The sequence below is a fragment of the Muntiacus reevesi genome, chromosome 13, assembly GCF_963930625.1.
Source record: "Muntiacus reevesi chromosome 13, mMunRee1.1, whole genome shotgun sequence".
Taxonomy (NCBI): Eukaryota; Metazoa; Chordata; class Mammalia; order Artiodactyla; family Cervidae; genus Muntiacus; species Muntiacus reevesi.
The window spans coordinates 18,260,679-18,282,826 of record NC_089261.1 but is presented as its reverse complement, the minus strand read 5'-3'; the positions used below and the strand labels follow the sequence as shown (position 1 = coordinate 18,282,826).

Here is a 22,148-nt window from a genome sequence, read left to right as displayed (position 1 = left end):
AGCAGAGGCAAAGGCCCAGATGCGGGGCTGTGGGGGCCCAAGGACCGGGTGCTCCCTCCTAGAGGAAAGTTGGGAAAGAGTAGCATTTTTTAGGTTCATTTTTTAAGTAGGTAATCCATTTTCTTAGTTCAAAACTGAAAAAGCTCCATAAGGGCATAGTCGGGAAACTCCTCCCCTCCCTCAACTCCCCCCAGTCCCCCTGCCCTCAGCAGCCTCCGTTACCGTGTCCGGGGTCTCCTCCCAGAGAGGCATCCACAAGCCCATGAATATCTACTCTTACCCCTTTTTAAACAGAAACAACAGTTACCAAGTGCATCCTTCTGAACCTTGCCTTTTCTGTGTATGGATCTTAGAGCTCGTTTCGGATCCGTGTGTAAGGCAGGTCCTTCACTTTCACAGCTGTGTCACGTTACCGTCATCAACTAACCCAGGGGAAGGCGAACTGTCCGTAAATGACCTGAGAGTATATTTTCAGCCTTGCAAGTCGCTGTCAAAACTGTTTAAAACTTTGCCACGACAGAGTGACAGCATAGACAATATGGAAGTGAATGGGCGTGACTGTGTTCCAATAAAGCTTTATTTACATAAACAGGCAGCAGGCTGCATTTTGCTGACCTCTGATCTAACTCATACCCTTTTGGTGGTATTTCCAGTATTTTAACCATCATCCTTAATACTGCAGGGAATAGCCTTGTACAGATACCGTTTCATACATACCCAAGCCACTACACAGGGCAAGTTCCTAGAAGTGGAACTGTTGGGTGAAAGAGCCGGGTGCTTATAATTTGGCAGATGTGGCCAGACTGCCTTCCATGAGTTGTACCAGTTTACACCCCCTTCAGCAAGATGAGAGGGCCTGTTTTCTCATAGCCTCGCCAGCACCACGTGACATCAAACTTTTGGATTTCTGCCAAACAGGCTTAAGAAGAGAGATCTTAGAGTAGTCTGAATAGGAAGCATTTTTGATAACGTTCCTTTTTTCTGAGTCTAAAACAAAATCTGCTCATTATAAAGTATTGAGAAAAAAGGACATGTCACCGTATTAGTCTTTAATATCTGTATTTATTAATACTATCTTAAATATGAGCAAGAGGATTCTGGAGCAGGTTATTATTAATTGTATAGTAAAAACCATGCCACTATGGCTGATTCATATCAATGTATGACAAAACCCACTGAAAAATAAAAATTAAAAAAGAAAAAAAAAAAAAAAAAAAAAACCATGCCAGTTTTCCCCCGCTGTCCCCCTGGGGTGATGAGCCGAGAACCAGATATCCTGCATGTACCGGCGTTTGTGCTGCAGGCGAGGAACGCCCCCAAATATGAATCCGGGTGGTGGTATAGGAGAGGGACCTTCTGAGAAAGGGAGAGAAATCTGCTCTCAAGTATCTTGAACAGAAGGGCGAGGATCCTGGGTTTCTAGCATTTGGAATGTAAATACTTCTCTCCAGGGGAAGATGAGACTAGTAACTTTAAATTCATCTTTACAACCTGGAGGATGTCTTCATGGTCTGGGTCTCGTGCCCCCTTGAAATGTCAACAGGCATCTCCCAGGAGGTGGATCTTTGGAGTTCTCACTAGCTGATCAGTCAATGTTGATATTTACAAGGCTTGTCTTTTAGCCCAGACCTCAGGTCTCAGTCCCACATACTCAGAAAGCCCTAACTGTGTGGAAACATAAAAATGTTTTCTCTACGACCCCACACACACCCAAATCCTTTCCCCAAACAAAGCTGACTCCTAACTCAAACTATTTTTGAAACAAGGCAGGATACCATAAACAAACAAATCATTTTAAAGATAAATCAACAAAACGTGTGCATAAATCTGTGTGAGTCTCTGTGCACATATAGTGGGCACAACATACTGATTGCTGCGATCAGTGTATAAGTTATACTTAACCACTTGACCTGCATCACCAGCTGGGGGTCAAAACACAGCTGCAGCTCTTTTCATTTTAATAACAGTTCAAGATTCCATCCACCCTGTTGTTGTTAGTAAAGGAATCCAGTTACTGACATATTTGTATGGGTCAGGCATCAAGGTGGGATACCTAATGAATTGTATTTTACCACATCACTTACATGCAGAACAGACTTACGAAGTAGTTGCACGTATCATCCCCATTTTGCAGACAGGGAAACTGAGCCCAGGGATATGAACTTTCTTACCCAAGGTCACACAACCAGAAAGAGATAAAGTACAGATGTCTTTCCAGGCCCCAAGTCCACATTGTTAACTTTTGAAAGCCTCCTTCCAGGCTTTTTTCTTATAAATTTTTGAAGAGTTAAGATTCAGTTTAGGCTGACTCATGTCAATATATGACAAAAGCCACTATAATATAAAAAAAATTAAAAAAAAAAAAAAGATTCAGTTTGGTCAGCTGTGGCATTCTGATTTTAGATATATTTCGATGTGCCTCTACAGTAGTTTTATTTCATGGCCTCCATTTCACAAACGGAAAACTGAGACCCAGAGAGGAGAAGTAACCCGCCCAGGTACTGCAACAGCTTGTGGGCCTCGGAGCCAACCTCTGCAGACCACGTATGGCAGAGGGGCTGGGGACAAGCTCTGGCCTTGTGACTAGCCAAGCCTGAAGGTTACTTGGCAGACCGAAGTGGCCTGGGAACATGCGAAAACCTGCCAGACTCATCAGGACAGCACCCCCCTTCCTGCCCTAGTGGAGTGGGAACGTTCTAGCTCCTCCTGGAGTCCCAAACACGCCAGAGGAAGCCAGAGCCAACTCAGGGGCCCAGGACTCAGAAAGTAGGACCCCAGGCCCTCAGACCTGCCTTCCAGCTGCTGTCTGAGACAGTACAGGGGAGCAGAGGGGGGCCAGGTTGGGATCCAGTGTGGCCCCCCCCACCTCTTCACCATACCTGCCCCATTTCCCTCCCCAGCGAGCCGAGGCTGCCCAACGGGAGGTGGAAAGTCTTCGGGAACAACTCGCCTCCGTCAACAGCTCCATCCGCCTGGCCTGCTGCTCTCCTCAGGGACCCAGTGGGGTAAGGATGGTGGCAGAGCCCGAGGGAAAAGTTGGGAAAGGCCATGTTTGTGGTTTTGAATATGTGGGTGACATTTTGTGGGTGGACCGTGTGCATCTTCATGAAATTGTGCACATGAATGAGTCTGGGTCTTTTTGTGCATACAGTGGGCATAACATCTTTATTACCAAAAAGTCAATGTGTAGTTAAATATAATTATCAGTGCCATGACTTGCTTTGCCTGCTGAGGGTCAAACACAGCCACAGCTCTTTTTACTTCTCAAGCTCAAGCTTTGTATGGCTTGAGTCCATATCCTTTGGAGTTTAGTCAGGTCAGAGAGGATCATTCTTATGCTAGAGGCCCAGCTGCAGCAGGGTAGGAGGTTGAGTTTGGGCGGTAGAGCAGCGGTGCAGTTTTGGTGACTGCCTCCAGGTTCGCTGTTACCCCTGGTCTTGACTGCCTTGGTGGATGTGTGGGGCCACATACCAAGAGCTGAGGTGGACACTCATAGGGTGATTCTGACAGGTCTCCCAACCAGCCACGTGTTACAAAGAATCAGGCTATAGTCATCAACCCTGAGATTCCTTTGTTAAGCCAGTTAGGGCAATTTTATCATTCCTTTGGTTGGTGCCCCTTGAAGGTCCTGGGGACATCTCCTGCCAAGGGATTTTAATCAGCACCACCCCAACCTACGCTTCTGTCATATAATACGAGTCTTCTTTGTCCCTCTCCCAGAAACCCTGACTTCATTGTGTAAATTGGTCCTCCTTCTTTCCAGATCCCTGCTTATCAAGGAAGGAGATCCATGTTGTTGTTGCTGTTCAGTCACCAAATTGTGTCTGACTCTTTGTGACCCCATGGACTGCAGCCCCCCAGACTTCCCTGTCCCTCACCATCTCCCAGAGTGTGCCCAGGTTCATCTGCACAGAATCGGTGATGCCATCCAACCATCTCATCCTCTGTCGTCCCCTTCTCCTCCTGCCCTCAAGCTTTCCCAGCATCGGGGACTTTTCCAATGAGCTGGCTCTTCACATCAGGTGGCCAGAGTATTAGAGCTTCAGCTTCAATCCTTCCAATGAGTATTCAGGGTTGATTTCCTTTAGGATTGACTGGTTTGATCTCCTTGCACTCCAAGGAACTCTCGAGAGTCTTCTCCAGCACCACATTTCAAAAGCATCAATTCTTTGGCATTCAGCCTTCTTTATGGTCCAGCTCATGTGATTCATGATTGCTTCCGTAATAACAGGTCTGCTCCAGGGTGATTTGCAGTCTCCATCCATGAACCTGAAGAGGCCACAGAATTTTCATTTCACCTGACACCCTGTTACACAAACCTGTGTGTCTGTATCTTTCTATTTAAGTATTTGAATGAAATACTTAAATACTCTCTGAATGCGTGTTACTGTGTATGTGTGTATGTGTCTGTGACCTCTGGACAAATTACTGTATCCTTAATCTAACTGTGCCTAGTTTCCTCATCCATACAAATAAGATCTGCCTTATAGGGTTATTGAGAGGATTACATGGCGTTCGGTTTATAATCTGTGCTCAGTAAACATTTAATGCGATATTACTAGTAGTGTGTTTGGGGTATGTCCAGGGCGTTTTTGCCCATGTGAGCACGTGGTGTCTGAGCACATGCGTGTCTCTGTGTGTGATGATGACGTGTCTCCTGTATATCTCTGTGTGTGTGCTTGTCCACACGAGCACCCCGCCGGTACACGTGACTGTGCTGTGTCCGTAGGGGTGTCCACCTGTCCCCACGTCCCAGGAGGCAGTGTGTGTGTTATCAGCGCGCTTGATGTCCGCACGACCCAGAGAGTGAGCTCCAGAGACACTGAGAGCGAGAGGGAGCTCGTGAGGACGCCTCAGAGAGAATTTGCCGATGGCTCTTAATTAACCCCCGTGGAACCCGGCAAATGCCTGTGCTAATCAACCACGGGGAACTTTGCTGGTTTGGGGGGTGAGCTTTTCTGAGCACAACAGTGGCGCTCGATGCTAATTAATTTAATGTGTTAATGGCATCCGCTTCCTGTTTTAATTGGCATTTATCTCCATGGAAGAATAGCTGGGGTTGGTAGTGGTCGGTTGTTGTTTTTTTTTCCCTTTGTAATGCTGCTTAGATTCGTTTGTAACTGAGCTCAAGGACAGCCTGACTTCAGGTCCTCTCAAACAGAAACCTCTTTATCTTCATCCAGGGCCATTTCCTAAAACCTAGAGAGGCCATGGGGCTTGGTGCTGGTGGCAAATTAGGGTGAGGAAGGAACCACCCTAATGTGACTCGTGGGTGCAAGGTCTCAGGTCTAATCCTGTGGGTCCCCTGGGATGGGAATGTCCCCCCACTGGGGTGGGACCTGGGCCTGATTTAGAAACCCAAACCTTTGTCTGTGCTGTTCTATGGCCAGGAACACCCTATCACTACCAATTCCTCATCCAACTGACTACTTCCATTTTTTGTTCCTTCTTAACAAATGTTTTATTGAGGTATAACATCCATAAGGGAAAATGTGCACAAGTGTACAGCATTTGGAATTTTTCAAAGTGAACACACCCCTTAACCAGCATCCAGATCAACATTTCAGCAGCTGGAAGCCTCCTCGTACCCCCATCCAGGTGCCACACCCCTGGGGGAGCCCCTCTCCAGACTTCTAACAGCACACATGGGTTTTGCCTGTTTTGAAACCTGATATATTTTTTTTCCCTTAGGAAATCTTTCTGTTTTAATTTTTAAATTATGAAAGTATGATAACATTGACAGGAGACTTGGAAAATACAGAACAAAGTTACATATAGCTCCACTATATATTACAGTTTTTTAAGTAGATAAATTAAGATTTTTAGTTAGAGTTTCAACATCAAACTCTCAAACATTGATAGAATGAAAGTGAAAAGTAGAAGCATAGTGTAGACCTGAAAAGCACTGTGAACCAATACAACATACTTAAGATTTATACAGTTTTCACACAACAGCAGGATACAAATTCTATTCAAGTTCCTATAGACTATAAACCAAGAGACACAGGAAAATATCCAGGGACATAAAGTGCAAAAATTTCATCATCTAAAGGTATTGAAATCATACAGAGTCTGTTCTCTTATCACTGTGGCATTATGTTAGAAATCAATATCAAAAGGTATTTGAAAATAACCCTCATATTTTCAAGTGCAATGTGACATTTACCAAGAGAGATCTTTGACTTAGCCATTGAAAGCCTCAGGAAAGTAAAAAGACAGAAAAAACGCCGAAGGTGATGGCAGAGAAGAAAGCATTTAAATGAGAAATGGATATCAAAATGAGAAATTAATATCAAAGATTTTTTAAAAGCTTCGTGTATTTAGAAATTAAATGTCCACTTTTAAATGATGGGTGTTGATACCTGATCTTAACAGAATCACACACACACTTCGGTATCTGGCTTCTCTGGGTCCATGTCATAGCTGGGAGAGTTATCCATGCTGTGTTACCAGTAGTGTGGATTATTCATTTCTGTCGCTGTCGAGTATTCCATTGTCTGAGTATTCCACAACCTGCCCATCCATTTTCTGGGGGTTTCCGGTTTGGTGCTTTTACAGAGAGAGTTGCTGTGAACGCGCGTGTCTCTGTCTTGGTGCACCAGTCCCTGCGTTTCTCCTGCATATGTTCCAGTGACTGAAAGCACCAAGACTTAGGGCACCATATGTTCACCTTTAGTAGATTTGTTGTTGTTCAGTCGCCCAGTCGTGTCTGACTCTTTGCGACTCCTAGTGCTGCGGCACGCCAGGCCTGCCTGTCCCTCACCGGCTCCCAAAGTTTGCCCAAGTTCATGTCCATTGCTTCAGTGATGCCATCCAGCTATCTCATCCTCTGATGCCCTCTTCTCCTTCTGTCCTCAGTCTTCCCCAGCATCAGGGACTTTGTCAGTGAGTCAGCTGTTTGCTTCAGATGACCAAAATACTGGAGTTTCAGCTTCAGCATCAGTCCTGCCAACGAATATTCAGGGTAGATTTCCCTTAGGATGGACTGGTTTGATCTCCTTGCAGTCCAGGGAACTCTCAGGAGCCTTCTCCAGCACCACAATTCGAAGGCATCAATTCTTCGGTGCTCAGCCTTCTTTACGGTCCAGCTCTCACAACTGTATGTGCCCACTGGGAGGACCATAGCCTTCACTATATGGACCTTTGTCGGCAGAGTGATGTCTCTGCTTTTCAACACACTGTCTAGGTTTGTCATAGCTTTCCTGCCAAGAAGCAAATGTCTTCTGATTGCATGGCTGCAGTCACCATCCGCAGTGATTTTAGAGCCCAAGAAGAGGAAATCTGTCACTACTTGCACCCTTTCCCCTTCTATTTGCCATGAAGTAATGGGGCCGGATACCATGATCTTAGTTTTTTTAATATTCAGTTTTAAGCTGGCTCTTTCACTCTCCTCCTTCACCCTAAACAAGAGGCTTAATTCCTCTTTGCTTTCTGTCATTAGGGTGATATCATCTGCATATATGAGGTTGTTGATGTTTCTCCCACCTATCTGGATTCCAGCTTGTGACTCATCCAGCCTGACATTTCTCATGATCTGCTCAGCATATAGATTAAACAAACAGAGTGACAGCAGATAGCCCTGTCGTACTCCTTTCGATCTTGAACCAATCAGTTGTTCCATACAGGGTTCTAACTGTTGCTTCTTGACCCGCATACAGGTTTCTCAGGAGACAGGTAAGGTAATCTGGTATTCCCATCTCTCTAAGAGCTTTCCATATTTTATTGGGCCACACAGTCACGGTTTTGGCATAGCTGATGAAACAGAGGTGGATGTTTCTCTGGAACTCCCTAGCTTTCTTTGTGATCCAGTGTATGTTGGCAATTTGATCTCTGGTTCCTCTTCCTTTTCGAAACCCAGCTTGGACATCTGGAAGTTCTTGGTTCACATAATGTTGAATCCTAGCATGCCAGATCTTAAGCATGACCTTACTAGCATGGGAGATGAGTGCAGTTGTCCAATGGTTAGCACATTCTTTATTGCTACCCTTCTTGGGAATTGGGATGAGGATTGACCTTTTCCAGTCCTGTGGCCACTGCTGGGTCTTCCAGATTTGCTGACATACTGAATGCAACACCTTGATGGATGTTTGGTAGATGCTGCCAAGCAGTCTTCCAAATCACTAACTTGTTCTTGAACTTCACTGCTGCTTAGACATACCTTCCGCCAAAGCACTTTCTCTGAGCAGTCTTTCTCCCTCCAGATTTCATTTCAAGAAGAGAGGGAAAGACACACAGGCATGTGGGACCAGCTGAGCAAAGGCTCAGAAGTGGGAAGGGCCTGATTTGGGGTGGGGGGGGATACTGAATCACTCTGGGGGAGCACCCTGCCCCACCCCTCCTGGCCCCTCCAAGCCCCTCTTTGTGCCCAGGACAAGGTGAACTTCGCGCTGTGCTCGGGCCCTCGGCTGGAGGCTGCCCTGGCCTCCAAGGACCGGGAGATCCTGCGGCTGCTGAAGGATGTGCAGCATCTCCAGAGCTCCCTGCAGGAGCTGGAGGAGACCTCCGCCCACCAGATCGCAGACCTGGAGCGGCAGCTCACCGCCAAGTCCGAGGCCATCGAGGTAGGTCTCTCGGGAGGAGACGGGCAGACAGGGGACGGGGAGGGCATCCCCCCAGCAGAAGGACATGGACCAGCCTCCCCTATGTTTGTTTGTTCTTCTAGAAGCTAGAAGAGAAGCTCCAGGCACAGTCTGACTATGAGGAAATTAAAACAGAGCTGAGGTATTGTGTCGGGTGGGGCCCCACACGCTGCCAGACCCTCTTCCCTGGCAGAAGGCTGCCTGGGGTTGCCAGGGGCCCTCAGCAAAGCTCATCGTCTTCCTCCCTCCCACCAGATCCCGCTTTGTGGTACCCTGTCTCCTGTCCACTGGCACCCTGGCTATCATACCCAGTCCTTTGTCATCAAGAGCTGCCTGTGGGGAAACAGCCTCGGTGCTGTTGCAGGGCGGGGGTGCAGCAGGAAGAGGCGTGAAAGTGAAAGTTAGTCACACAGTTGTGTCCAACTCTTCGAAACCCCATGGACGATATAGGCCACCAGGCTCCTCTGTCCATGGGGTTCTCCAAGCACGAATACTAGAGTGGGTTGCCATCTCCTTCTCCAGGGGATCTTCCCGACCCAGGGATGGAACCCAGGTCTCCTGCATTGCAGGCAGATTCTTTACCAGCTGAGCCCCTGCGGGGACAGGGGGTGATGTCTTAATCAGACCAGCTCAAGCTGCACCCCTCCAGGTGGAGCAGACCAGTGCACAAGCCGCTGCTTCAGGCCTGTTGTCCACTGAGTCCCATGTTGTGTAAGACCCAGGGGTGGGGTGGGTGCTGTCCAGGAAGAGGAGCAGGTGGTGTGCCTCTCACGAGGCCTCTCCCCCGGCCTGGGGACCCAGCTGGCCTCACACTCTCCCTCCACTTTCTCCGGCAGCATCCTGAAAGCCATGAAGCTGGCCTCCAACACCTGCAGCCTCCCCCAGGTGAGGGTGCCCACCACCGTCCCTACGGGGCAGGCTGCCCCCAAGAGCACTGCACCAGCCATGCCCTCTCAGCCCTGCTTCTTGTCTCCTCAGGGCATGGCCAAGCCCGAAGACTCACTGCTCCTAGCAAAGGAGGCCTTCTTCCCTGCACAGAAATTCCTTCTGGAAAAGCCCGGTCTTTTGGCCAGCCCTGGTAGGGGAGGCGGGATGCTCTCTGGTCTGAGGGGCTGGGGTGGGAGCTGCCCATGGGTCTCTGGCCTCCTCCATGCCCTCAGACCACTGTCTTTAACATAAAGGGCAGAAAGATGATGGGTAAAAGGCGGGTACGTTGATTGAGCGCCCACTGCATGCCTGGGGCTGAGCTGGTGGCCATCCACGGCTAAGCCAGCAGGCGACTGTCCCCTAAGGTGGGACACATGGAGACACCCAGCTCACTCAGACCCCCCCAAGGTCCCCGGAGGGCTCCCTCATGCCCCAGCCTTCGCGAGCAGCAGGGAGAGATCACAGGGCTCAAGGAGGGTGTTCACACCAACCCTTACTGCAGACTGTTGGGAAAGGCCTGCCTCCCCCAGATCGCCCCTTCTCCCCACACAGTGGCCTCGTGAGCTTTCAGCCACGTGGCCTCAGCCACATGTATGCACTGTCTCCATTTCCACATCTGTGAAATGGGCAGTTACCGGCCCCAGTAGGTGCTGGGCGGGTAGATACGAACACACAGACAAGGCGCACGGGGCGAGCACTTGGGGAGTGGGCCGTCCTGCTCTGGGATGGGGATGAGTCCTCCCCGGGCAAAGTGCTGGGCCCGTACAGGTGCTCGGTTAACGCGCTTGATGGTGGGCGGGTTACCCCAGAACTGGCCTTTGGCCCAGGCCTTGCGGAATGGGGATTAAAAAGGGCGAGGGGAGCGTGTGGCAGAAACACACGCGGTGCCTCACGCTGTCAGACGCCTATAGCACTTCTCCCCACCCCTCCTGCCCTCTCTCGCTTCCTCTCTTTCCAAATCTCTTTCTGTATGTCTCTCTGCCTCCCTCTCTCTCTGAACCTTTGTCGCCTTGTCTTTCACTCTTTCTATCTGTCTCTGCCTTCTCCCATGTTATTTCTGTCCGTCTATTTCCCCCATCTCTGTTTCTCTCTCTGTCTCATTATTTCTCTATCTCTCTGCCTCTCTCTTCCCATCACTGTCTACCTGTCTTTTCTGTCTGTCTCTCCTCTTTTCCTCTGTCTGTCTCGGTGTTCTAGAGGAGGACCCTTCGGAGGATGATTCCATCAAGGACTCTCTGGGCACGGAGCAGTCCTACCCGTCCCCTCCACAGCTCCCACCACCACCAGGGCCTGAAGACCCCCTGTCCCCCAGCCCAGGGCAGCCCTTGCTGGGCCCCAGCCTGGGTCCCGACGGCCCTCGGACTTTCTCGCTGTCCCCCTTCCCCAGCCTGGCTTCAGCAGAGAGACTGACAGGGGAGACACTGCTGTCCAAGCACATGATGCCCCCGACTGCCTTCAAGGGGGAAGCAGGAGGCCTGCTAGTGTTCCCCCCAGCTTTCTATGGCGCCAAGCCCCCCACGGCCCCTGCTACCCCAGCCCCTGGCCCTGAGCCGCCCGGGGGTCCTGAGCCAGCAGAGGGGGGCGGGGGCAGCGTGGCCACGGCAGGGGCTGGAACAGAGGAGGAGCAGCTGGACACGGCGGAGATCGCCTTCCAGGTGAAGGAGCAGCTGCTCAAACACAACATCGGGCAGCGGGTGTTCGGCCACTACGTGCTGGGGCTGTCCCAGGGCTCGGTCAGCGAGATCCTGGCCCGGCCCAAGCCCTGGCGCAAGCTTACGGTGAAGGGCAAGGAGCCCTTCATCAAGATGAAGCAGTTCCTGTCGGACGAGCAGAACGTGCTGGCCCTGAGGACCATCCAGGTGCGGCAGCGAGGTGGGTGCTGGCCGAGGGCCTGTCTCAGCCATCCGTGTTCTCAGCCGTCTCCCCAGGCCAGCCCCGGGCGTGGGGCTGTTGAGGGCTGAGAACACGGCTCGCAGCTCAGAGCCTGCGTCTGCCCCCTCCCAGCTGTGTGACCTGGGGCAAATGACTTTGCCTCTCTGTGCCTCAGTTTCCCGCCTGTGTAAAATCAGGGAAACCATCCTCAATCCCTTCCTCCTGGGGCTCCCTCTCCCATGAACCCAGCTGCTGCTGTGGTGCAGTTCAGGCTGATAATGGTGGGGAGAGGTCGGGCCCCTGGGGCTCCCTCAGCACGTACCCCATAAGCACTTCCAAGCCTCAGTTTACCCATCCCTAAGGTGACCGGGGTGACCGCCCCCCCAACCTTGACAGACTCAGTTTTTAGAATAATCCATGTGAAGGGCCCAGGTTTTGACCCCACAGACACCTCAGTTTGTGTCCCAGCTCTGCCATCATCTGCTTAGTGACCTCAGGCAGCTCTCTTTAGCTGCTCTATGCCTCAGTTTCCCCATCTGTCAGCCTCCTAAAGAGAGTTAAATGAGCATAAAGCATGTAATAACTCCTTGAGAATCGCTAGCTATTTTCTTTTCTTTCCTTTTTTTTTTTTTTGGCCACACCTTGGGGCATGTGGGATGTTAGTTCCCCAACCAGTGATCGAATCTGCATCCTCTGCAGTGGAAGCACAGAGTCTTAACCATTGGACCACCAAGGAAGTCCCAAGATAATTGTTCACTTTGATGAAACTCATTGGGTTTTGTTATTTCAAGCTGACATCTCTTGTGGGTCCACAGTTTGTCACACGGACTCACAGTCTGGCTCTCGCTCTCCCGGCCCTGGAAGGAAGCACCAGCCTGTCACCCTGCCCAGCACCAGGGACTGACCCCCAACATGCAGGTCCCCACAACAGACGCCTCCTTTCCTCCCCCAGGCAGTATCACCCCAAGAATCCGCACGCCAGAGACCGGCTCGGATGACGCCATCAAGAGCATCCTAGAGCAGGCCAAGAAGGAGATCGAGTCACAGAAGGGGGGTGAGTGTGGCCGCAGCAGGTGAGGCCTGAAGCCTCCAGGGCCTATCCTGAGCAGGAGGCGAGGCTGTGTCCATCCCAGAGGGGATTCCAAGCAGGTTTGAACCTCTTTTCCTTTTTCACAACCTGCAGCCAAGTGAGGTCTAGGCCTGGAAAGTACCAGATCCATTATCCAGTATGGGAGCTATAAGCAATTTAACTACAGTTAAGTGAAATTGAAACCTCAATTCTTCAGCCACAGTAGCCACATCGCACAGGTGGCATCAATGCCGAGTTCTGTTGGGGGTGCCCCTCTGGGTTGCTTCAGGAGGCCCTGTGATCGGTTTTCACCAGGTGCTTGTCAGGCACCTAGACCTGAGCCTCACCATCTGACCATCCACCTCACCCTCCCTGCACTTGTACTTTCTGGTTCCCAATGAGATGCTGTTCCCCCGACTTCCTCCCACCTCTCCAACCGTGCTTCCTCCACTTTCCCAGTGGGTGCCATACTCAGAACTCAGTGATTAAAAACACCACAGACTGATCATCTTACAGTTCTGGAAGTCGGAAATCCAAAATCAGCCTCACTAGGCTATAGTCACGGTGTCGGCAGGGCTACATTCTTTCTGGAGGCTTCTGGGGAAAATCCGTTCCCTTGTCTCTTTCAGCTTCTAGAGGGCGTCCAGATTTTCTGCCTCCTGGTCCCTTCTTTCCTCTTAGCATCATAGCATCTTTAGTCTCTCTCTGTCTCTGTCATTTTTCTGCCTCCCTCTTAAAAACACCATTGTGATTTTGTGGGGCCCACCCAGATAACCCAGGATAATACCCTCATCTCAAAATTCTTAACCCTGATCATATGTAAAAATTCCCTTTGGCCATGTGAGGTAACATATTCACAGGTCCCAGAGGTTGGGATATGGGTATCTTTGGGGACCATTATTTAGCCTATCACAGTGTGCTTTCTCCACCAGCCCCTCATGGGGTTCCCCCAGAACTCCACCCCAGGCCCTCTGACTTTCTTCTTCTTCTTCTTCTTTTTATTTTTTCTTATTCTTCTTAGATGAGTTAATCCATTCCTGGAAGTTTCAACAACCCTAACCCTAACCCCGTCCAGGGGTTACTTGTTTTTTCAAGCTTGTCCATCCCCCATCCCACCTTGCACCAGCCTAGTGAGCCTAGTGAGTTACTTGCTGGGACTATTGCAGTAGCCTCTTTACTGGTCTTGCCAATGACCAGTCTTGCTGGTCTTGCTTTACTGGCCTAGGCCCCACTCCAGCTCATTCTCCACTCAGGCCACAGGGATCTTTCAAGAGGACCACATGTTCATGTCACTATTGATTGATGCCCATCATGTCACTATTTGAAATCCTTCCACGGCTCCCCATTACCCTCAGGATAAAATCCTAATTCCCCAACAAGGGCTATAGGCCCTAGTATAGTGTTCAGACTCCTCCTGACCCCTCCATGCCTCTCACATGAACTGTTTGTTTATGCTCATGACCATCCTCATTCCTATTCTCTGTGCCCCTAATGCCATCTTCACCCCAGCCACCTTTCTGTCCGGCTTCTGCTCCTACTTTACAACTCCACTCAGAAGTCATCTCCTCCAGGAAGCCCCCATCCCCATCCTAGTGGATTGGAATCCACCCCTCCTCAGATCCCCCGTAATGACCTGTATTGTTTGGTGCAATGGAGCCTGAGTGACTTGGCTGCAAATTTTGCCTCCTCTGTATATTAAACGGTGTGACCTCTGGCAAATTACTTAGCTCTCTGTGCCTTCATTTTCTCATCTTTAAAATAGGTGCAGTATTTGTATTCCCTTCTCAAGGTTGTGTGAGGATCAAATGACATCAGGCGTGGCAAGCACTCAGCTGGGGTCTAGTATGTAGAAGGCGCCCCTGGAAAGTTAGCTGTCCTCATTACATTATGTCTCCATTGTTGCATTTATTCATGTTACAAGTGACTCTGCTGATGTGGCTGTCCCTCCCACCAGTGGGGGATTCTGGCCACCAGGGACCTCTCGCCTCTCACATCCCTGCACCCAGCATAATGCAGTACAGCCAGTGTAGACCACAGCTGACTCGGAACTGGATGCCGGCTTCAGCACTCCCGCTCCATTTTACAGTATATGCTCCCCCCTGGTGGTGACTTGGGGCAAGTGTCCCTATTCCCAAGTCTGCTGCTGGAAGCCACAAATTTCCCACGGACCCCCCTTTTCCTGGTCCCTGGAAAGGAGGGAGAGAGGTTAACCCTGCTGGGATCCTGCACTGCCACACCCAAATAATCTGCTGAGCCCCGACTGTGTACACACTTAGTTATGTCTTCTTGGTCAATTCTGGTAGCAAAAGAGAGGCAGTGATTCAGTAAACGTTAAATGCCTACTGTGTGCTGGACAGAGGTTACACATGTAGATGAGACACAGTATTGAGGTGAAAAGAACCATGAGAAACAGTCTCATCTAACTCTCCCACTAAACAGGACAAAGGCCAAAGAGAGGGGGGCATACTCACAGTTACTCAGAGACCAAAGGAGAATACGCGTCTCCTGACTCCCACTGGGAGGTCTGAGTCAAGGGAGCAAAGAAATTAAAAAGATATCACAGAGGGAAACCTTTGCTCGAGTGGCCCAGTCGGGAGGTCTCCATTTAGGGTCTGTGAAAAGTTCAGCAAGAGGAAGAGTGCCAGGTTATCCCCCATGTCCCTCATCGAAGTATAGACTAAACAGAGAGCAATTAGCATCCCTCTGGGAAGGAAGTGAATGTGGCTGCCACTAACCTGGGAGCTCTGCTTTTGGGGATCGAAGGAAATATTCAGAATGGGAACAAAAATTTATATACAAGCTATCTCTTTATTGCTGTTTCCAACAGTGACAAAGTAAAAACAACCTAAGTGTCCAGCAGTGGGGGGGACTGGGTAACTAAAGCAGAGAGTATTTCTTCAGTGGCATATGCAGCCATTAAAGCTAGAAGAACTTCAAATCGTGGGAAAAAACACTCATGTTGATACTAAGTGGGAGCAAGCCAGGCCACACTGCCACATATCAAGTGTGACCATCTCATGCATGTAGTTAGAAAACAGACTGGAAGGGAGAACCTGGGAAATTTTCATGTGATTACCACTGGGGGAAAGATCAGAGGGGATTTTCATTTTCATATTAAGTTTTTGTGCATTGTTAGCTCTCCAGATAGACATGTATGACAAAATCAGGGGGATTTTGGGGGCCATGCTCAGCCTCTCTTGCTTCACGTGGGCTTTCTCTAGTTGCGGTGAGCAGGGGCTACTCTTCGTTGCGGTGGCTTCTCTTGTTGCGGAGCACAGGCTCAAGGGTGCTCGGGCTCAGTAGTGGTGGCACCTAGGCTTGGCTGCCCCACGGCATGTGGAGTCTTCCCAGGGCAGGTGGATTCTTACCCACTTCACCACCAGGGATGTCTGCTTTTTTTTTTTTTTTTTTTAGGTAAAATTCACATAACATAAATTTAACTATTTTAGAATGAATAATTCAGTGGCATTTAGTGCCTTCACAATGTTTTGCCGCCACTGTCTCTGTCTAGTTCATCACCCCCAAAAGGAAACACTGCACCCATTAGCAATCACTCCCCACGCTCACCTCCCCTGAGCCCCAGGAAGCCACCACTCTGTTTTCTGTGTCTGTGGCTCTCCTTGTTCTGGATATTTCTTATGAGCGGAAACTGTACAACAGGTGGCCTTTTGTGTCTGGCTTCTTTCACGTCACGTAATGTTTTCAAGATTCCTCCATATGGTATCAGTGCTTCATTCCTTTTATGACTGAATAGTATTCCATTGCTCTATTGCTTTTTAAGTGGAAAAAGCAATAGAAATTATTTTTAAGGAGCTATGAGGATCCGCCGGGGTGCAGACTGTACAACGAGATAGTAAAGGGAGGGCTGCGCTGATCTAGGTTGGTCCAGGGTTGGGGAGAGACCCCAGTGCGGGAAAGGCCACTAAGAGAGCAGAGGGAAGCACTGTCCTGCTGTTCCTTCGTGTTTACCACTTGTAGAATTTTCACTAGCTAATGTATTGCTTATTTGGCTTGCTTTGCCGCTCAATAGAAAGCAGGTTCTACTGTGCGTGCCCTTCTGGGACTTGCTTTTATTTGCAAGCATGTGTAAAGCAAGTCTTCTTCTAACGTTACAGTATCCCCATCAGCGCTTTTTCCACATAAGCTAAAATCTCAGTGTCCACCTGGTTTTTATCCCCAGATGCAGAGGTTGCCCCCAACACTTCACTGGTGTAAATACTGTGCTGTCTTTGTCCTTCAAGCCATGCCCTGTCCACAGGCCTCCAGCCTCCCTGTCCCCTTTCCCACAGGGGAGCCCAAGAACTCAGCAGCCCCGCTGAGCATCACCAACGGCACAGCCCCCGCCAGTACCACCTCGGAAGACGCCATCAAGAACATTCTGGAGCAAGCACGCCGCGAGATGCAAGCGCAGCAGCAGGCCCTGCTGGAGATGGAGGCCGGCACCCGGGGCCGCTCAGTGCCTCCCTCGCCCCCAGAGCGACCCTCACTGGCAGCCGTGAGCCAGAACGGGGCCCCGACGCTCGTCAAACAGGAGGACAGCGGTGTCGGCAGCGGGGGGACCAGCAGCAGCGGCACGCAGACCTCCCTCACGGTCCTGTCCCCCGCCGCCTTCGTGCAGAGCATCATCCGGAAGGTCAAGTCGGAGATCGGCGACGCCGGCTATTTCGACCACCACTGGGCCTCGGACCGCGGCCTGCTCAGCCGCCCCTACGCCTCTGTCTCGCCCTCGCTCTCCTCCTCCTCCAGCTACTCCGGCCAGCCCAATGGGCGGGCCTGGCCTCGTGGGGACGAGGCCCCTGCAGTCCCCGAGGACGAAGCGGCCGGGAGCGAGGACGAGCCCCCCAGGGTGGGCGAGCTCAAGGCCGAGGGGGGCGGCCCTGAAGGGGGCGGCGGTGGGCGGCTGGCCTACTACCCAGCGTACGTGCCCCGCACGCTGAAGCCCACCGTGCCGCCCCTGACCCCCGAGCAATACGAGCTCTACATGTACCGCGAGGTGGACACCCTGGAACTGACGCGACAGGTCAAGGAGAAGCTGGCCAAGAATGGAATCTGCCAGAGGATCTTCGGGGAGAAGGTGAAGATGGTGGGGTTTGCCCCTGGAGGTTCAGGGGGCCTGGAGCCACGGGACCTGGGTAGGGAGGACACCTATGCCGTGTCCATGGCCTGGAAAGAAGGGTGTGTGTGAGTGTGTGTATGTGAGCAAGAACTGAGCAGAAGCAGGATTCAGACCCAGATCTGAGTGACCGACCCCAAAAGCCCCATTCCCTGTCCCTGGGCAGTGGGAAAAGGGGAGCCACAGACAAGGCTGGCGTTCAGTTCTGCAGTTTTTAAATCTGTGAAAAGCTTCCATCTGGTTACCCCGCTCCTCTAGTAACCTTCATCACTCCCATGGTCCATTCCACTTAAGTGTTAAGGCTCAGCCCAGCTTGGAGGAATGGGAAACGCAACATAGGAAGACTTCCTGGAGGAGGAGGTGCTTAAGGGGTCTTAAGAGTCCAAGTAGGATTTTTAGATGGGCTTCTCTTGTGGCTCAGCTGGTAAAGAATCTGCCTGCAATGCGAGAGACCTGGGTTCTATCCCTGGGTTGGGAAGACCCCTTGGAGAAGGGAAAGGCCACCCACTCCAGTGTTCGGGCCTGGAGAATTCCGTGGCCTGTTAGGCAGTCTGGAAGGGCACTGCAGGTGGAGGGCGCAGCACAGGCACACAAGCAGGCATTCGGAGAGTGAAGATCCCGTGAAGGCAGCCCTCTCCTCTCGGAACAGGAGTGAGCAGTGGGCCTCAGGGTCTGGGGGGGAGCGGTGGAGGGGATGGCCAGGACCTGCTGACCCAGCCTTCCCGTCCTGCCCATCCCCAGGTGCTGGGCCTGTCACAGGGCAGTGTGAGCGACATGCTGTCCCGGCCGAAGCCGTGGAGCAAGCTGACGCAGAAGGGGCGGGAGCCCTTTATCCGCATGCAGCTGTGGCTCTCGGACCAGCTTGGCCAGGCCGTGGGCCAGCAGCCCAGCACCTCCCAGGGTGAGTGCAGATGGGGCCCCGAACCGCCGAGAGCCCTCACTCTTCCAGTCTGTGCAGTGGCTTCACTGCCCAGGTCTCCCTTCCCCTGCCCCAGCCCACTGCTGCCCTGAAAGAGTCCCAATTGCTCCTAGTTGGTGTCCCTGCTCCCCTTTCATCCTTCCCTCAGCCAAACTGACCTCTAGGTGGCGCCAGAGTGCCTAGACTGAGCGGGAGTGGCGGGGTGGGGGCGGGGCCCACCTTACCATCCCCTGTCAGATGTCTGCTGGTTGATCTCTTTTTGCCAGCAATCCAGCTTGCAGCCTCAGAATCCTTCTTTGCACCGAGCCTTTGGGTTTATATTAACAAATTTCCATCAGGCACCTGTTAAATACATTGAGGAAGAAGTACCTTTTTCCACGTCACTGGAAGGTGCCCTGTGGACCAGCACAGGAATTTCTAAACACGCCCCTCCCCATTAGGGACACGTCCCCAGGCATGTCCCCTGCCCTCCCTGGACTGTCCAGCGGTTCAGCCCACGCTGGAAAGTCCAGTGAGTGGGTGACTCTTGACTCCTCAGGAGGTGACCCCCATTATCTCATGGAGTCCTCTTTATGGCCCAGAGCAGGGTAGTTGCAAGTATAGCACTGCTTGTATTATTGGCCCCATTTAACAGGTTCAGGAACTGAGGTTCGATAGTCATCCTACCCAAGATATCTTCTAAGTGGTTTTCTAATATGTATTTGCAAAAATGTCTTATGAAAAATGTGGTTTTAGGGTAATTACCATTTTATTATAATGAGACTAATAAAGCTGTATTCTCACAGCAACTGTCAAATATATATATATATATATATATATATATATATATATATATATAAAATAGCATTAACTACAGTCACCATGCTGTGTATCAGATCCCAGAACTTACTCGTCTTATATGCATCTTTTCATTTCATTATTATTGATTGCTCTGGGGACTCACTGTATTTTACTTACCTAACTCTGGCAGTTGGACTTATTGGTCATTGCCAAGTCCTTTTTTTTTCTCTTAACTTTTAATTTTGATGTAATTTCTAATTTACCAAAGAGTTAAAGCAGTAGACCAACCAACTTCCTATAGCCTACATACCGATTCACCAGTTAGTAATTTTGCCATATTTATGCTCTTTCTCTCAATCATTTAAGAGGTTAATTGAAGACATCATGTCCCTTTACCCCTAAATATTTCAAAAGTATTTACAAAGAATGATAAATTTCATAATAATACTATACTGCTATGTAACCCACCATCTATATTCCAAGTTTCTTCAGTTGTCCCAATAATCACCTTTATATAATTTTATCTTTCCCTGTCCAGGTCAAATTCAGGATCACTTGTATTTAGTCATCATGTCTCTTCAGTCTCTTTCAATTTGGAGAGTTCTTCTGCCTCTCTCTAAAGTTTTTTAGTTTTGACGTTTTTGAAAACTGGAAGCCAGTTATGTTATAGACTGATGCTCAGTTCAACTTTGTCTGAGTTTCCTCGTGGTTAGATTCAAGCTGTGCACTTCGGGCAGGAATATCCCAGAAATGTTGCTCTGTCCTCCTTAGTCCATCATATCAGGAGTCACCAGCTGTTGATCTGTCCTGTGACTGGAGGTGCTAACTTCAGTCACTAGATTAAGGTGGTGTTTGGCAGACAGCTGTACTCGTAAAGTTACTATTTTTCCCTTTGTACTTAATAAGTATCTTGTGGGGAGATACTTTGGGACTATGTGGATATCCTTTTCCTCTTCCAACTTTCATCTACTGGTTTTCGCAGCCAGGATGGTCCCTGCCTGAGATTTTACTGTGGTAGTTGCAAAATGGGTTGTTGCCAACAGACTGTAACAAACAAGCCTGCCCAAACCATGCATGTCTATGCCAGATTGCAGTAACTGCCTTCTCTGTCTCTCTGCGGCCCACAGTCAGTCCCACTGAACCAAGGTCCTCGCCATCCCCACCCCCTAGTCCCACGGAGCCACCGGAGAAGAGCTCCCAGGAGCCCCTGAGTCTGACACTGGAGAGCAGCAAGGAGAACCAGCAGCCAGAGGGACGCTCCAGCTCATCACTGAGTGGGAAGATTTACTCGGGAAGCCAGACCACAGGGGGCATCCAGGAGATTGTGGCCATGTCCCCCGAGCTGGACACGTACTCCATCACCAAGAGGGTCAAAGAGGTCCTCACAGACAACAACCTAGGTACAGGGTACCGGGAGTCAGGGATGCTGCCTCTTGCCCTGCTCGGCTCCCCCTTGCCTTAAGTAAAGAGCCATGGTGAGATCCCAGGCACTGGGGTCCCTTCTGCAGGTGCTGCTCAGGCCTGGGCCACCCAGGGCCCCCTGGGAGGCATCTGACTGTGAACTGGGTCTCTAGAGTGGACAGCAGGGAGGTCAGTATGCTGTCCTCCTGAAGTTCTTAGCCCACAGCTTTCAAAACTTCCCTCCAGGAGGACTAAGAATCCCAGTAAGATTCTAACTCAGTCCTCATCCAACGCCGGGGTGCAAGGGAGAAATCTGGATTCTTTAATTTTTAGAATCACAAACTCCTCCACATCTCAGATGGGAGTTAAGTCCCCCTCCCAGATACACACAAACCCCAACTTTTCACTACAATTTCTATAATAAAAATAAGGTATCACTATTTGAAAATGCCAAACAATACAGAAAAAAAAAAAAAGTTAAAGTTTAAACAAATAAAATCTCCCCTAACCTCCCTGTCATACGCCACAGTTTTTCTGTATCTTTGATATTTTCTGAACACATACAAAATTGTATGTTCGCCTGGTTTCTTCTCTTCTTTTTTCTAGATAGATGAAATTACACACAGGCTGTCCTTCCACTTGCTTTTTAAAAACTAACACTGTTCTGCAGACCTTCTTCCGCCTTAGAATGAATAGCCCACCTGCAGTCTTTGTCACGGTTGCAAAATTTTTCAGGCCACGGATGCCCCACATTTTTTATGCAGCTGATGAGCATTTTGCTTGTTCCCAATTTCCTGCTGCCTCTGAAACCACATCCACATGCGTCTTTGTGCCCTTGGGCAAGTACAACTGGAGGAGAAATCCCAGGCAGTGGAATTGCTGGATCAGAGGGTTTGCACATTGAAATTTTGATAGAATCTATCAAATTACTCTCTGACAAGGTGATACTTATTTGTGTACATGAAGTTTGCAGACAATGTCAGGGATCCCCTAGGAGTGAATAACATCTAAATCATGACAGCGTTTCTGTTTGGTAGCTATCTGCCTGCCCCCACCTCCTGTCTTGCAGAAGGTTCCCCAGATGCACACAGGCGTGGGCCCCCCGATGTGTCTGGTCCTCCCTGCTGAGTTAGTGGAGACATTCCCTGGTTTCTGCCTGCCCCTTGTCTCTCCCGGGAGCACCTCTTCCCCGCCTGGGGTAACAGGCCGTCCCCCTCCTCCCCTGTCCCCAGGGCAGCGGCTCTTCGGGGAGAGCATCCTAGGGCTGACCCAGGGCTCCGTGTCTGACCTGCTCTCCCGCCCCAAACCCTGGCACAAGCTGAGCCTGAAGGGCCGGGAGCCCTTTGTGCGCATGCAGCTGTGGCTCAACGACCCCCACAACGTGGAGAAGCTGAGAGACATGAAGAAGCTGGAGAAGAAAGGTAAGCCCTGGGAACTCTGGGTCTGGCCTCAAGTTTTCCTATTGGAACTGTAAAAAATAAACCCAGG

The 22,148-nt window shown here is 50.3% G+C and overlaps 1 protein-coding gene across 1 annotated transcript in view; it reads left to right on the top strand.

Annotated features, from left to right (window-relative positions):
- Positions 1-22,148, top strand: part of CUX2 (cut like homeobox 2) — a 265,294-nt gene that overhangs the window by 237,026 nt on the left and 6,120 nt on the right. Inside the window, exons 10-20 of the mRNA XM_065904450.1 lie at positions 2,901-3,005; positions 8,370-8,561; positions 8,663-8,721; positions 9,416-9,464; positions 9,558-9,657; positions 10,704-11,378; positions 12,331-12,432; positions 16,737-17,521; positions 18,302-18,461; positions 20,387-20,659; positions 21,893-22,081. Of these exons, the coding sequence (XP_065760522.1) occupies positions 2,901-3,005; positions 8,370-8,561; positions 8,663-8,721; positions 9,416-9,464; positions 9,558-9,657; positions 10,704-11,378; positions 12,331-12,432; positions 16,737-17,521; positions 18,302-18,461; positions 20,387-20,659; positions 21,893-22,081 (2,689 nt within the window). The remainder of the gene's footprint in view (positions 1-2,900; positions 3,006-8,369; positions 8,562-8,662; positions 8,722-9,415; positions 9,465-9,557; positions 9,658-10,703; positions 11,379-12,330; positions 12,433-16,736; positions 17,522-18,301; positions 18,462-20,386; positions 20,660-21,892; positions 22,082-22,148) is intronic.